Source organism: Salmo salar, chromosome 22 (genome assembly GCF_965601325.2).
Source record: "Salmo salar chromosome 22, fSalSal1, whole genome shotgun sequence".
Classification (NCBI taxonomy): domain Eukaryota; kingdom Metazoa; phylum Chordata; class Actinopteri; order Salmoniformes; family Salmonidae; genus Salmo; species Salmo salar.
The window spans coordinates 16,056,221-16,073,662 of NC_138312.1; the positions used below are offsets into that span (position 1 = coordinate 16,056,221).

Below are 17,442 nucleotides of genomic sequence, written 5' to 3' on the forward strand. Positions count from 1 at the left end.
CCTTTACCAGTCCCTCCACAGATATATAGATTTTTTGGGACAAATCAATGGTTTTCGGAAGCCTTTGACTCACCTCCTGAAGTGCCACCATACACAGCACAGCCATATATTTTAGTCATTTAGCGGATGCTCTTATCCAGAACGACTTACAGTTAGTGCATTCATCTTAAGATAGCTAGGCGGGACAACCACACATCACAGGCATAATAAATACACTTGTCCTCAATAAAGTAGCTAACAGCAAAGTCAGAGCTAGCAGCGCAGAAACCCAGGAAGTACATTTTCTTAGAAATATCACTTTGCCCTGTGCTTCTCCGAGCATGCACTTCATATAGCCTATAGCTTAGTATAGTCTATGGATCATTTGATTGAGACCACACTAAATATAGGCCCACTTGATATTGCACACCCAGCAGAGAATCAGGGATGAGGGTCAGCACATACATTGGCATACATACATTTTACTTCGGCACCTATAATAGTTTTCTCTCTATAAGCCAATATTTAATTTATAGGCCTGTAGTGTATTTTCCCTTGGGATCAATGGAGTGGGTGGAGTGGGTGGAGTAGAAAGTGCTGCTGCTGGGCATATAGACTTAAGTCCCCCATGAAATGACACAATATATATACATTCTACATACCCTACTGAGTATTCCCTACAATACTTTTACTGCAGCATCCAGAATATTTTTTGCTCTATAAGCCAATATTTGATTCACATTGTGGTCGTCAATGGAATATGAACAAATATTAATAATTGTTAATGTTTAGACAATTATACCTTTCATATATCACGAATAAATACAGGTTATTGAAACGTTTCTACAATTACGTGGGGAACTTTAATTTAGAACGTTTTCGAAATTCCTTGACCCGGAAGTACATTTTTAGTGTTGCTGACGAGACGCTGATGACGATGCCACGCTAAAGTGCGTGGAGCTGTTCACATTACACGAGTTTGCCATGATGATTTCTAATGAGACGAGTTCATAAGGTAATTTGGTGTTCTTTTAAATATTTGAGTTCACTGACTGTAAATTATTAATGCGTGTTAACAGCCTACATCGTTATGTTTTCAGTACTGTAGAAAGCTACAGTCTAACATCTTATCTGGCCAGACATTAAATTGGCCTGCCGTTAGCTAGCTAAGTTAGCTCATTTATAACAGTATATTGAATAAACGTAGCTAGCTAGCTAACTAGCTAAGCTACTCAGTCTTAAACACACTTACCTATATACTATTCAAAGTCGTATTTGACCATTCATTATAAATGTGTTCGAAACGTTTAAGTGGGTGTTACTGTAAACAGTTCAACGTGATCTTTGTAACGCGTTAGGCTACTGACAGTGTGTCAGCGGCACGTGGAGGGTAAACAACACAGTACGCTTTAAGTACAAAACCAACCACAAGGTGGAGTTGTTTGCCACTTTTCAAACGTGGTCTTGTGGACTCAGGGCATGGAGCGCAGGTTTTTGTTCCAGCCCAGTACTGACTGTTAAAGAGGACCCTGCAGCTTATTTAGGAGGTTCTGGAGAAGCAGTTGAGACATGTCAGTAGATCAGGTCCAAATTGGTCTGCCTGTGTAACCAGAGTGTCCCCTCTTTTACGCTGCTACTTCTCTCTGTTTATCATCTATGCACAGGTGCAATAACTATACCTACGTATTACCTCAATTAGCCGACTAACCGGCACATTGACTCTGTACCAGCACCACCTGTATATAGCCTCGCTGCTGTTATTTTCACTGTCATTTTACTTTTTACAAATGTGTATTTCTTTACTTATTGTTTACCTAATACCTATTTTTATTTATTTTTTAAATGGCACTGTTGGTTAGGGCTTGTAAGTAAGCATTTCACTATAAGGTCTACACCTGTTGTATTCGGAGCACATGACAAACAATCTTTTTGATATTATTTGTCAGTAGAATAAACTCTCAGAGCTATAAACTCTGTTACTTTGACAATAAGCTTTTTCTCCTGGACCTAGAATGAGGACCATGGGCATCCTAAAATTACCTGCCCGGCCTAACCTGGCATAAACCACTAAGTCAATTATTAATTAGCATTAATGCACATTTCACATGTAAGAGGTAATTTACATTAACCTAAATGTTTCCAATAAACAATGTAAACGCCGCCTAAAATGCAGAAATCTAATACTTCTAGGCGCACCTGTGGCTAAAGCCGTGAACTTTATGGAGCAGTGGTGAGTGCAGACAGATTGGCATTATGATGCGTTCATAACATGTGGGGAAACTCTTGAGTTGTGTACATTCACATGCTTTGAATTTGTTGAGAACGCTGATTGGCTAATGCCAAACAAGCTGCGTCAACCATCTAAAAGTAGAGCTTTCATGCTGGTAAACAAATAGCAGGGTTCATAAACCAAATTAATAGGTAAAAAAATTAATGTTTTTAACTGCAGAAAATGCTGTTATCGAGGTAATTTCCTTAGTATGTGACATCAGAGTTCCGCATGTGGGAGAACTCATAGCTCAGTGATGATAACTTAGTGACGGTAGACGAGCTTCACACCAGTAATTACCAGTGGATTTTTCCCTGTCGTATTCTGGTATTTACCAGATGTTATGAATGCAGCATTCAAACAAAAAAAAACAAAAAAATTATAATGATAACAAGACTCCGGTGTGTTTCTTTTACATGTAGTGAATCACAATGTTGGATGGGACTAGCGATAGCGTAGTTAGGTCAGCAAACATATTAGCAACAAACTTTGTAGAAACAGAGTTCATGTGGGGAGAAATGGAGGGAAATGTCTGTCAGTTACATGACAATAGTTCTCAGGCACTTCACACAGACACACCTGGGGTGCGTTCAGTTCGCCTCAACATTTGCTACGTTGTGTGACTGTTTGCACTGAACGACACGTTTCCTCAAAACGGTGCACACTGTTCTTCAACAGTCTTTGAGGTACATACTCCCGTTTTGTGGGTGTTGCGATGTGTGGTCCTGATCAATATGGGTGTGACCAAACCCGTGCAACACACCATACGGTAATAATTAGAGGTCGACCGATAATGATTTTTCAACGTTGATACCGACTATTGGCGGACCTAAAAAATCCAATACCGATTAATCGTACGTTTTTTGGTATTTATTTATTTATTTATTTATTTATTTATTTGTAATAATGACAATTACAACAATACTGAATGAACACTTTTATTTTAACTTAATATAATACATCAATAAAATCAATTTAGCCTCAAATAAATAATGAAACATCTTCAATTTGGTTTAAATAATGCAAAAACAAAGTGTTGGAGAAGAAAGTAAAAGTGCAATATGTGCCATGTGAAAAAGCTAACGTTTAAGTTCCTTGCTCAGAACATGAGAACACATGAAAGCTAGTGGTTCCTTTTAACATGAGTCTTCAATATTCCCAGGTAAGAAGTTTTAGGTTGTAGTTATTATAGGACTATTTCTCTATACCATTTGTATTTCATATACCTTTGACTATTGGATGTTCTTAGGCATTTTAGTATTCCCAGTGTAACAGTATAGCTTCCATCCCTCTCCTCGCCCCTACCTGGGCTCGAACCAGGAACACATCGACAACAGCCACCCTCGAAGCATCGTTACCCAAAAGCCGCGGCCCTTGCAGAGCAAGGGGAACAACTACTTCAAGGTCTCAGAGCGAGTGACGTCACCGATTGAAACGCTATTAGCGCGCACCCGGCTAACTAGCTAGCCATTTCACATCGGTTACACCAGCCTAGTCTTGGGAGTTGATAGGCTTGAAGTCATAAACAGCGCAATGCTTGAAGAGCTGCTGGCAAAACGCACGAAAGTGCTGTTTGAATGAATGCTTACGAGCCTGCTGCTGCCTACCACTGCTCAGTCAGACTGCTCTATCAAATCATAGACTTAATTATAACATAACACACAGAAATACGAGCCTTAGGTCATTAATATTGTCAAATCCGGAAACTATCATTTCGAAAACAAAACGTTTATTCTTTCAGTGAAATACGGAACCGTTCCGTAGTTTATCTAACGGGTGGCATCCCCAAGTCTAAATATTGCTGTTACATTGTACAACCTTCAATGTTATGTCATAATTATATACAATTCTGGCAAATTAATTACGGTCTTTGTTAGGAATAATTGGTCTTCACACAGTTCGCAACGAGCCAGGCGGCCCAAACGGCTGCATATACCCTGAATGCTTGCACGGAACGCAAGAGAAGTGACACAATTTCCCTAGTTATAAGAAATTCATGTTAGCAGGCAATATTAACTAAATATGCAGGTTTAAACATGTATACTTGTGTATTGATTTTAAAGAAAGGCATTGATGTTTCTGGTTAGGTACACATTGGTGCAACGACAGTGCTTTTTTCGTGAATGCGCTAGTTAAATCATCACCTGTTTGAGGAAGTAGGCTGTGATTCGATGAGAAATTAACAGGCACTGCATTGATTATATGCAACGCAGGACAAGCTAGATAAACTAGTAATATCATCAACCATGTGTAGTTTGATTGGTTTTTTATAAGATAAGTTTAATGCTAGCTAGCAACTTACCATGGCTTCTTGCTGCACTCGCGTAACAGGTAGTCAGTCTGCCACGCAGGTTCCTCGTGGAGTGCAATGTAATCGGCCACAATCGGTGTCCAAAAATGCCGATTACCAAATGTTATGAAAACTTGAAATCGGCCCTAATTTAATCGGTCGACCTCTAGTAATAATGACGCTCTGAGCCGCCAAAATCGTTTTTCAACTGGTCGTTCAGTACAGTACAGTTTCTGTTGAATTCAACGTTGAACACTGTTCTGTCATACTGAACGCATCCCTGATTTAATCAGGTTCATGGTAGTTGATTAGTTGCATGATCAGATCTGTTAGTGGCTGCTGGTACAAAAGTATCAACACAGTGATTTCCCAATTCCAGGATTAAAGAAGAAATAATTGGGCTCAGGAGAAGATCAGTTTGATGTCAAGCAGTGCTACTGCTAAGCATTATAAAATGTGTATAATATCTTGTGGGCTAATCAAACTCCCTACTTCCCTAGCTCTCACAGACCCCTGTAGATCTTCACCTGCGGTGTTCTGTTCATCATGTTAACTCCAGCGTTTGAGTTGAGCCAGGACCCAGCTTTCCTAATCCTGACCATCCGTGTGCCCTACACGAGAACATCAGAGTTCGATCTCTACATCGATGGAGATGATTTCAAATTCTATGCCAAGCCTTACTTCCTCAGGTGAATTTTTGTGCTGCCATTATTGAAGTCACTTCATTCGTTTTTTCTGTTGAAAATTTCATTTTGTATGCATGTATGTATGTATGTATGTATGTGTATATATGTGTGTGTGTGTGTGTGTGTGTGTGTGTGTGTGTGTGTAGTAATTAAATGCACACAGTTGCACCATGATATGCTGTAATTGTGTCAACAGGCTGATAGGCTACCTTCTTGTTTAGTTCTAACACTTGTATCTCTTATCAAGACTGACCTTACCTGGAAAGATAGTGGAGGATGGGAGGGAAAAGGCCACTTTCGACATTGATAAAGGTAATGTTTGGTTTTTAGAGTTTGTTCATGTTTTTATTGATAAGGAATCATTCATTAGTCATTTTGCTGTGGGCTCTTTGCATTTTGGAATGGATGCATGTGGTTGAAAGATAATGCAGTCTTTCATATTCTGATGAAAACAGACCCCCTAATGCATTATTGACCCGTTCATTGAAACGCAATGTGACCCTATCTTTGTCAGTGCGTGTGTCCTCTTGACCTCCCAGTAATCAAATCAGCATTACTGGTTGTTAGGAGGATCCTCTCACCAGACTCCACAGTGTGTGGTTAGTACTACAGCTAGCCAGAGAGTAGCAGGACCCTGAGTGATGGGGCTGATAGCCGAGTCAGTGGGATTGATCCCTGGTGCCTCTTTAGCACTCACTACAGAGACGCCCACACAGACTTAATTACTGGTTATGCTATTAGATATGGAGGGCCATTTGACCCGTCTGTGATGTAATGAATGCCTCCTGCAGCCCTACTTTTATTTCTGCTCATTTATAGTGACTCTTGGCCTTTTTGTTTTATTCATGTATTTATTCTATTTACCAACTCATTCTCATGAGGCTACTTTGGTTCAAAGCAATTTATTTTCAGTTAGGAGTGGAATACTCGGATCATTCTTTTAATGAATTTAATTTCCAATTATCCCTCGTGATTATGTTGGGTTGGTGAAGCGTTCGCTTTATGCACACTGACACATCATTGGCCCTTGGATCAGCGACGCCCTGTTTGACATACTGTGTCTGAATAAGCCACTAACTGCTGCTAATATAGCTTCTCTAATGGGAGTCCCGGTTAATACTCTCAATTAGAAATCATTACGATGCATCTTTTTTTGGGCTGGGCAATATAGCCAAAATATCATATCACCATATTTGTCTCATGTATGGCGGTATTTGACGCTATTTAATGCTTCTGAATAATACAAGTTAGAAATATGTTTTATTAGTAGTGCATGACCCTTGAATGGCAACAAATACATTTTATGGGCTTTCTCCGTTCTGATTTGTTTTATACACATTCAAGTAGTACCATTTGGAGACATTTGTATGTTTATCCAGCACTGTGTCAACATATCATTATTGACGGTATTGTAAAAATCCATATACCAGTTTTTGGCGATATCAGCCAGCCCTACTGCCTTTGGACTCTCCTAGGCAGCCTCCTCTTAAGGGGCCCATAGCCAAGGCAATTAGCCAACTAGCATAAAGTGTTTTTAAGTTAAATACTCCAACAAAGTGTTGGAAGTTTTATGAGGTCTTTAAAAGGGATTAAGTCTAGGAAATGATCTCCTTGGCTAGAGGTGGAATGGTCATATATTTTATAGATTTTGTAGTCTTTCTCTTTCAATTGCTGTTTTGAGAGAAGTAAACCTCTGCTTTTGACTGAATATGTGTCTGCAGAGACAGTCATGCATTTATCGTGACCATTCATTGTACTACATGTGAAGAGCCATGTCTACTTGATGAAAAATTCTCCAGGACTGTTTAAAGGCAGACAATGCTATCCGATTCGCATCCACATTGTCTACCTCTCTACACATTCAGTTGTTGCATTTCTTAAACCGCAGATCTCTGCCGCAGTGCTGCCAATTGTTTCACCTGCTCCCTGATGTTCTCTCTGTGTCCCAGGTCTTTTTACCCTGCGTGTCCCCAAAGAGACAGCAGGAGAGCACTTTGAAGGGCTCCAGATGCTGACTAGTCTCCTGGCTCCCAAAGGCTCCCGCTCAGCCAAGCCTCTGGTGGAAGACATGGGTATGTTGAAGTGTCATAACATTTACATTGTAGTCATTTAGCAGACGCTCTTATCCAAAGCGACTTGCAATTAGTGCATTCATCTTAAGATGCCTAGGTGAGACAACCACATATCACAGTCGTAGCAAGTACATTTTCTCTCAAAGTAGATGTCAGCAAAGTCAGTGCTAGTAGGAAAGTATATGTGTGTGTGTGTGTGGACATCTGCTTATCTAACATCTCATTCCAAAATGATAATATGGAGTTGGTCCCCCCTTTGCCGCTATAACAGCCTCCAGTCTTCTGGAAATGCTAGATGTTGGAACATTGCTGCGGGGACTTGCTTCCATTTATCCACGAGCATTTGTGAGGTCGGGCACTGATGATGGGTGATTAGGCCTGGCTCGCAGTCAGCTTTCCAATTCATCCCAAATGTAATCGCCAGGGTTGAGGTCAGGGCTCAACGCAGGCCAGTCAAGTTCTTCCACACCGTTCTCGACAAACCATTTCTGTATAGACCTCGCTTTGTGCACAGGGACATTGTCAAGCTTAAACAGGAAAGGGCGTTTTCCAAACTGTTGGCACAAATCTGGAAGCAAAGAATCATCTAGAATGTCATTGTATGCTGTAGCGTTAATAATTCCCTTCACTGGAACTAAGGGTCCAACCCCGAACCATTAAAAAAAACAGCCACAGAACATTATTCCTCCACCACCAAACTTTAGTTGGCACTATGTGTTGAGGCAGGTAGCGTACTCCTGGCATCTGCCAAATCCAGATTAGTCCGTCGGACTGCCAGATGGCGAAGCTTGATTCATCACTCCAGAGAAGGCGTTTCCACTGCTCCAGAGTCTAGTATATTGCTGGAAGACATATTGATGTTCATGTTAAGCTCAAATCTATATCTCCCAACGAAACCAGTAAGGAGTAAGGACTAAGAACAGAAAAAAAAAACACTGGATTTTGTCATCGGTGATGTTGTAATACAATTTGACTGAAATGGTTTTCTTTCTCATTAAGACATTGATGCTGTCTTTACATTACAGAAGCGTGCAGTGGTATTATGGACGGTGAGGAAGAGGATGACGAAGAGGAGTTTGACTGGCAGGTTGAGCAGGAGGTGTACGTGGACACCTCAGAGGAGCAGCTGAATGAACTGCAGAAGTATGGCTTTGGGAGTCAGAGGTCCGGAGTGTTCACTCGACTGCAGGTAAGGTCGTTCATTGGCTTTGGCAGTACTGCACAGAGTTTTATAATGCGATTGGTATCGTTCACATAAGTAGGGCCAGGAGTTCTTCCTGACCATGTGACCTGACCAGGAAAATAACATCAAGTACAGCATGTGAAGATCTAATGGAGTATTGTCCAATCAGGAGGAGCTGAGTGATGTCATCGACATCCGAAACCCAGATGGAACCACAGCGTCAGAGAGGAGAAGGAAACGACTGGACGCTGAGACGTCCATATTCTGCACTGACCATTACCTGTGAGTTATCCAGAGAATAGTACCCCCTAATTAAATCGTTGTTCAACATTAACAAATGCACAGATGATCTCACAGATTTATTGCATCGTGTTCTTTCATTGTTATGACACTGAGCTGTTTGTGTCTGTAGTGCTGACCTGTTTGAAGACGAGCAGATCCAGGGTCTGCTGAAGTTCCGCCCTTGGTGGTCTGATCTGTGCCCAGACTCCATCCGGCAGGGAGAGGCAGGTGAGCTGGAGTCCTCCCTATCTATCCCATCACTACCACACATGAAGGGATTGTTCATCTTCAAATCATGTACTAAAATTTGACCCTAAGTTGCTCTTATATCTGTTAAATGATGCTGTATTTCATGTAGTAGCATTGTACTACAGAGTAATGATAACCTGTAGTTTAAGCTCAGATCACACAAAGAGCAGTAAGAGATTTCCACCAGCAGGTGGTGTATAAATACTGACAACGAAAAATGAACTTAACTTTGGTGTCAAACAAGTGACCCCCAGAAAAACCCACTTGTGTTAATGTATAAATAATTACTGTTTTAACGTGTATATATGTCCAATATTGTTGAATTGTTTTGTTGAGTGCTGTCAGTTGTGAGTTTGTGGCGTGGAGTTTAACATTTCACTGGATTGAGTTTGACATTAAGCCTACAGTGTTAGTTCTGTGATGGTCATTTGGAAATGCATCCCTGTGGTATTGCTTCATTTGGTTGCCTTTGTTTATAGAACATATTCTGTCTAGATCATCATTTCAGTTATCATCTCTTAGGGCTTTCCTTAAAATGCAGAATTTAACCCAATTGCCCTTTTCTCCTAGCCACCCCCCCATCCAGATTACCTCACTCTCCCACAAATCCTATTTCTCTTATTTATCTCTTATCAATCCATGACATAAGAAATCAATGAGTCATTTAAAAGGTGTGATCCACGGCTGGCTGGGCCCTACAGGTTTGTTTTCCTCTCTTCTCTCTCAGATGAGAGCGATAAGGGCTTATGGAACAATTCAATTGTGCCATCCAGCTCTCTTAACAGCCTGCTAATTCCTCTGCTCCCACCGCCTCAACGAACACATGGCTCTTAGCCACAGCTTATGTTAGTACAGGATGTCGTACTGTACGCTCAGGAAAGGATTTAGATGAAACATTATCACAGGAGGATATGCTGGGTTGACAGTGCCAGGATCCCCGTCTCTGCCTAGTACAGGAAAGATCGCACACTGCCGAACAGCCATCAGTCAATACTACATAGCACTCATACACGGCCCATTAGCCGTAGGCAGGAGGAATCCAGCATTAAGTTTTCCTGCAATTCTGTGGACTCCCTTTTCTCATTCTGTATTCTGAGCACTCGGCCGGAGCCCCGGCGCAGATGAAGGTGCCAAATTTAAACTAATGACCTAACTGACAGCTGGATGCACGTTACCCTTCCCCTGCCTGTCGGAAGAGTATTGGTCATGGATGGATGGAGTGCTGCATCAGATGACCTGGCCTCCACAATCACCTGACCTCAACCCAATTGAGATGGTTTGGGATGAGTTGGACCGCAGAGTGAAGAAAAGCAGCCAACAAGTGCTCAGCATATGTGGGAACTCCTTCAAGACTGTTGGAAAAGCATTCCTCATGAAGCTGGTTGAGAGAATGCTAAGATAGTGTGCAAAGCTGTCATCAAGGCAAGCGGTCGCTACTTTGAAGAATCTAAAATATTACATATTTTGATTTAATATTTTTGTTATTACATGATTCCATATGTGTTATTTAATAGTTTTGTGCAATGTAGAAAATGGTATAGAAAATAGTAGAAATTAAGAAACTTTGAATGATTAGGTGTGTCAACTTTTGACTGGTACTGTATATAATGTGGGGAAGCTAAATTCTTATGCTTCCAAATTTTGGCCTCTTTCTGTTTATTTCCCCCCTCCCTTGCCTCCAGTAAGACAGAGATGTACAGTATATGTCAGCTGACAGATGGGTGTAGACACTAGTGGTAATTAAGTAGAAACCTCACACTGGACCTTTGTGCCCCCTCTCTGTTCCCCGGGTCGAGGCCAGAGCACTGACAGGCCACAGCTTTCCACTGGGTCCACATGAACTGAGTGGGCGGTGTTAATCCAACATGACAGCCCTGTCTCTACCTGCAGCTCTTCTTATGGCTGGTTTGACATGCCAGCGGCAGTCTGTGATTCATCACTATATTCATTGCATTGACTCGCAGGTTCTTTCACGTCAGAATTTGTCAATCTTAAACAATTACGCTTTAATATTGAGTGTTGATGTTTGAATCGAAGGCAATCAACGTAAGCTGTATTTACGTTGCCCCACACGCATTGTTCTGTACTACCAAGGTCATACGTCAGAAGCCCCTGAGTGAAGTAGAGTTGAAGGTAATTTCCAGCCTCGTGCACGATTAGCAGAGGTATATTTGCTCCATGTCACTGGTGCCATCTGTACCTGGGGTAGGGCCATACTATGGGCTCAGAAGACTGGAGGAACTAAGTGACAAATGAATCTCCAGTCATCTGACCCTGCCCCCCCCCCACACACTCGATTGGCTAGGATCAAAGCTGAGATCAGCGAGTGCCTTTCAGATTGTCCCATTTAGATCTTCTAATCTCATCCAGATGTCTCTTGGATGAATGGAGCGCTGCGGCTGCAATATGCAGGCCTAGTTAGCTTGTTATTGACAGTTTAATGTTCAGCAGTAATCCTATGTTCATCCTGTTTTAAAATGTATTTTTAGATCCATTACATGTGGACAAAAACAGGAGTTACAGCAACTGATGCCCTCGCTAGATGTCACTGAATGACAGCGCGTGTATACACTTTTTGGAACATCTTGATAAGTGCTGGACTGCTGTTCTAATAAAGAAACAAAGGAACCTGTTTGCCAGCAGCCCTATCACTTTTCCCTGATCCCCAATGCAAATAGTCTCGGTTGTCATTTGATTAGCTGTTCAGGAGTCTTATGGCTTTGGGGGTAGAAGCTGTAGAGAAGCCTTTTGGACCTAGACTTGGCGCTCCGGTACCGCTTGCCGTGCGGTAGCAGAGAGAACAGTCTATGACGATGGTGGCTGGAGTCTTTGACAATTTTGAGGGCCTTCCTCTGACACTGCCTGGTATAGAGGTCCTGGATGGCAGGAAGCTTGGCCCCAGTGATGTACTGGGCCGTACAAGATTTTGGAATATTGTTGCAGGGACTTGCTTCCATTCAGCCACGAGCATTAGTGAGGTCGGGCACTGATTTTGGGCGATTAGGCCTGGCTGTCAGTCGACGTTCCAATTCATCCCAAAGGTGTTGGACGGGATTGAGGTCAAGGCTCTGTGCAGGCCAGTCAAGTTCTTCCACACCGATCTCGACAAACCATTTCTGTATGGACCTCTCTTTGCACAGGGGCATTGTCATGCTGAAAAAGGACAGGGTCTTCCCCAAACTGTTGCCGCAAAGTTGGAAGCACAGAATCGTCTAGAATGTCATTGTATGCTGTAGCGTTAATATTTCTCTTCACTGGAACTAATGGTCCAACCCCGAACCATGGAAAAACAGCCACAGCCGATTATTCCTCCACCACCAAACTTTACAGTTGGCACTACTGTATGCCTTAGGGCAGGTAGCGTTCTCCTGGCATCCGCCAAACCCAGATTCGTCCGTCGGCTTGCCAGATGGTGAAGCGTGATTCATCACTGCTCCGGACTCCAATGGCGGCGTGCTTTCCACCACTCCAGCCGGCGCTTGGCATCGCGCATGGTGATCTGAGGCTTGTGTGCAACTGCTCAACCATGGTAGTGAGTGTTTTAACTGAGGACAGATGATTTTTACGCGCTTCAGCACTTGGCTTGAGGAACTGACTTGTTGGAAAGGTGGCATGCTATGAGGGTGCCACGTAAGGGCATTCTACTGCCAATGTTTGTTTATGGAGACTGCATGGCTGTGTGCTCAATTGTATACATGTTGCTGAAATAGCTGAATCCACTAATTTGAAGGGGTGTCCTTTTCATATATAGTGCATGTCTGCTGCAGAGGGACAAAGGGGAGCCATGAGAAAACAAGTTTTGATCAGTCCTGGAAAACAAATTGGCTCCCTATTTACAAAGATGGAGAACAAGCTATAAGTTTTTGCGCAAGTATAGCCAACTAGCGCAAAAAGAGTATTGCGACATTTTCAAAACAATACGATATATCTTTTAAAAATAATATCCCGATATGTAACCACCCCCCCTTCTCAATAATCTGTGTGTGTTTCCTACACTCGGCAGACTGCTGGATGTAGGCCAGTGGGGCGCTGAGTTTCTCCCCAGCGTCCTGGCTGATCTCCCGGGGAGGTGCGGTAAGGGGGAGGTGTGCGTGTGTGCTCCGCTTGGCCAGGCTGGGCTGCTGCAGCTGCACTGGCAAGGGAATCGGGGTACCGTCTGCAGGGATCTAAGCCCTGATGTAATGGAGCAGGAATCCAGTTCCCAGCAGAGCCAAGAGCCCAGTGCAGCCAAGAGGATCATTTGAAACTGCTGCTGTAGTGTGTGTGCACGCACAGTCAAGCCCACACACTCAGGGGCTCAGTATAGGGGCTGTCCTCGATAGGCAAAGGGAAGGATTGCTTTCAGCTGTTCCATAAGCTGCAGAGAAAGTGCTGACTTGGAATCTGTTCTTGCAGACCTTAAGCTTTGTTTTCAGCACTAAACGTTGCACATAACTTTACCAATTGAGTTTGGGTCGAGGGTATCTTGATCACTAACTGAGGAAGAAACTCAGGGACTTTGATTCTTACCAAACCTAGTGTTTTCCTCACACAATTCAAGCCATGGGCCATCTCTGCAACATAATAGAAATGATGGCTCCCTCTTTTGCTTCATAGTAGAATATGTGCATGAACTGTTAGAAATGAATGCATGTTTAGGCATGATTAGGCCTATGTAAAGCCCAGTGAGTCTAAGGGTGGACTGTTGTTTTGCAGCGGTGTCCTTCACTGATGATGAGAAGGAGCAGCTAAGAAAGTTTACCAACCATTCCTACATCCTGGACAAGAAGTCCCGTTTCCAGGTGTGGCTCAGCCTGGTGGACATCATCCTGGCATACTGCTACGAATTGCGCACTACAGAGGGAGAGCACAACGTGAGTTAGCCTCTACATCTCCCTCCAGGTCAAAGCTTTAACATGGACTTACACCAAGTTCCTATAGGGATCTTGAGTTTTTTTTAATGTTGTCTTACTGTCACTAACCCGTAATACATAGAACTCCCAGTCTGTTGTTGCACAGATGGAAATAGATGTTTAAGTGATAATGCCCAAGAAGCTAGTGTTTTTGGAGGATGTATTGGCATGAGTGTTGTTTCCAAACCGTGCCAATATATCCTCCAAACACATCCTTTGAGGACATAATCACTTTTCCACAACTGGTTACCAACATATTAAAATAATGACAGACATGCTTTTATTTTAAAAAAATTAAAAAAAATGTAATGATGAATTAATTCATACTATTTCATCCTTCCACAAGATCTAGTCCCGGCACAAATCTACGGTTGCTACCCAAGCTGCCTATCGGTTAGGTTGCCAGAGACGCGACCGAGTCTTAGTCTTTTTGTTCAACATCTATGGGCTCGACCCAGTTGCTCGTTCTAAAATAGATTATAGACTGGGTCGTTTGAACCCTGAATATCAGACCGTATACCACAGCTATGACAAAAAATACATTGTTACCTCCAATTACGTTGGTAACCAGTTTATAATAGCAATCAGGCACCTCACGGCTAAGGGCTGTATCCAGGCACTCCACGTCGCGCCGTGGTAAATCGGCCATATACCACACCACCTTGAGCCCTATTGCTTATATAAAGGTCTACTATGGGAGATGGTGAGGTTAGACCATGGTCACATATTCATGTGTTTATATACATCATTGGGTCAGATCCGGAGCTGTAGTTCTTAGTACTGCCGTAAACACATACTTTAGAGAGCAACCTGTGAAGTCATCTGTGAACGTTCTATGAACATCTGGGGTGTTATGGCCTTATACTCCTTAGAGATTCTGGAGCAGTCTGCTTTTCCAGAGATCGTGTTGTAAGGTATCTATAATGGACACTAGGGACGGAGTGTTAAAGAGAGTGTGGACGGAGTTTGCCTGTTATTGGTAACATTGCTTTCGCATGTGTTGTAGGCCTACCATGATTCTCTAAAGCGTGTGTAGAAGTTGACCTCTGTCCTCTCATTATGACTGCAGGTTGAATCACCGTGGACCATCAGAAAACTCAGTGGGACTCTCTGCTGGCTTGAGGTAAGTAATGGGGAGGCAGTCCCCATTTTAAGTCAATTAAAGTCAAATTATCATGGAATAATAAATCCCTTAGTATGACCTTGGGCATGGCTTCCCTATTCTGGCTATTTTCAGCTTCTGGCCCCATCTTGAGCTAAAGGCTTTTATTGATTTAAATGTGTCTGCTCCAGCCGCTGACGGAGGAAAGCTCTCAACCAGCCCTAGGAAATTACCATTTGATTGAGTTTGCTGCAGCTGGGTGGAAAGTTTGTATAAAAAAAATATATAAACACAACATGTAAAATGTTGATCCATATTTCATGAGCTGAAATAGGAAAATCCCAGAAACTGTTAGTGAGAATTTCTCCTTTGCCAAGATAATCCATCCACCTGACAGGTGAACAGCATGATCATTACACAGGCCCACCTTGTGCTGGGGACAATAAAAGGCCACTTTAAAATGTGCCTGTTGGTCACACGACACAATGCCAGAGATGTCTCAAGTTTTGAGGGAGCGTGCAATTGGCATGCTGACTGCAGGAATGTCCACCAGAGCTGTTGCCAGAACATGTAATGTTCATTTCTCTACCATAAGCCGCCTCTAAAGTCATTTTAGAGAATTTGGCAGTACGTCCAACCAGCCTCACGGCTGCAGACCACATCTGGCTTCTTCACCTGCAGTATTGTCTGAGGTGGGGTGAGGGGAGTGCTGAGGAGTATTTCTGTCTGTAATAAAGTCCTTTTGGGGGGATAACCAAATTATGATTGGCTGGGCCTGGCTCCCCAGTGGGGGGTGGGGGTGGCTGGCAGCCAAGTAGGTGGGCCTATGCCCACCCATGGCTGCACCCCTGCCCAGTCATGTGAAATCCATAGATTATGGCCTAATTTATTTACATTGACTGATTTCCTTATATGAACTGTAACTCAGTAATAGAGGTCGACCGATTAATCGGAATTGCTGATTTTAATTAGGGCCGATTTCAAGTTTTCATAACAATCGGAAATCGGTATTTTTGGACGCCGATTTGGCCAATAAAATTTTTTATCTTTTTTTAGACCTTTATTTAACTAGGCAAGTCAGTTAAGAACACATTCTTATTTTCAATGACGGCCTAGGAACGGTGGGTTAACTGCCTTGTTCAGGGGCAGAACGACAGATTTTTACCTTGTCAGCTCGGGGATTCAATCTTGCAACCTTACGGTTAACTAGTCCAACGCTCTAACCACCTGCTTTACATTGCACTCCACGAGGAGCCTGCCTGTTACGCGAATGCAGTAAGAAGCCAAGGTAAGTTGCTAGCTAGCATTAAACTAATCTCATAAAAACAATCAATCATTCATTATCACTACTTAACTACACATGGTTGATGATATTACTAGTTTATCTAGCCTGTCCTGCGTTGCATATAATCGCTTAGGTACACGTTGCTCCAACCATAAACATCAATGCCTTTCTTAAAATCAATACACAAGTATATATTTTTAAACCTCCGTATTTAGTTAATATTGCCTGCTAACATGAATTTCTTTTAACTAGGGAAAATGTGTCACTTCTCTTGCAACGAGTCAGGGTATATACAGCAGTTTGGGCCGCCTGGCTCGTTGCGAACTGTGAAGACTATTTCTTCCTAACAAAGACAGCCGACTTCGCCAAACGGGATGATTTAACAAAAGCGCATTTGCGAAAAAAGCACAATCGTTGCACGACTGTACCTAACCATAAACATCAATGCCTTTCTTAAAATCAATACACAGAAGTATATATTTTTAAACCTGCATATTTAGCTAAAAGAAATCCAGGTTAGCAGGCAATATTAACCAGGTGAAATTGTGTCATTTTGCGTTCATTGCACACAGTCAGGGTATATGCAACAGTTTGGGCCGCCTGGCTCGTCGCGAAGTAATTTGCCAGAATTTTACATAATTATGACATGACATTGAAGGTTGTGCAATGTAACAGGAATATTTAGACTTAGGGATGCCACCCGTTAGATAAAATACGGAACTGTTCCGTATTTCACTGACAGGAAAAACGTTTTGTTTTCGAGATGATAGTTTCCGGATTCGACCATATTAATGACCAAAGGCTCGTAGTTCTGTGCGTTATTATGTTATAATTAAGTCTATGATTTGATAGAGCAGTCTGACTGAGCGGTGGTAGGCAGCAGCAGGCTCGTAAGTGTTAATTCAAACAGCACTTTCGTGCGTTTGCCAGCAGCCCTTCGCAATGCATTGCACTGTTTATGACTTCAAGCCTATCAACTCCCAAGATTAGGCTGGTGTAACCGATGTGAAATGACTAGCTAGTTAGCGGGGTGCGCGCTAATAGCGTTTCAAACGTCACTCGCTCTGAGACTTGGAGTAGTTGTTCCCCTTGCTCTGCATGGGTAACGCTGCTTCAAGGGTGGCTGTTGTCGATGTGTTCCTGGTTCGAGCCC

The 17,442-nt window shown here is 42.6% G+C and overlaps 1 protein-coding gene across 1 annotated transcript in view; it reads left to right on the forward strand.

Annotated features, from left to right (window-relative positions):
* Positions 1 to 939: 939 nt before the first annotated feature.
* The window catches only part of shq1 (SHQ1, H/ACA ribonucleoprotein assembly factor), a 39,143-nt gene continuing 22,640 nt past the window's right edge, over positions 940 to 17,442 (forward strand). Inside the window, exons 1-9 of the mRNA NM_001140187.1 lie at positions 940 to 994; positions 5,039 to 5,227; positions 5,472 to 5,536; positions 7,174 to 7,296; positions 8,322 to 8,485; positions 8,649 to 8,761; positions 8,892 to 8,989; positions 13,706 to 13,863; positions 14,972 to 15,025. Of these exons, the coding sequence (NP_001133659.1) occupies positions 5,085 to 5,227; positions 5,472 to 5,536; positions 7,174 to 7,296; positions 8,322 to 8,485; positions 8,649 to 8,761; positions 8,892 to 8,989; positions 13,706 to 13,863; positions 14,972 to 15,025 (918 nt within the window). The 5' untranslated portion in view covers positions 940 to 994; positions 5,039 to 5,084. The remainder of the gene's footprint in view (positions 995 to 5,038; positions 5,228 to 5,471; positions 5,537 to 7,173; positions 7,297 to 8,321; positions 8,486 to 8,648; positions 8,762 to 8,891; positions 8,990 to 13,705; positions 13,864 to 14,971; positions 15,026 to 17,442) is intronic.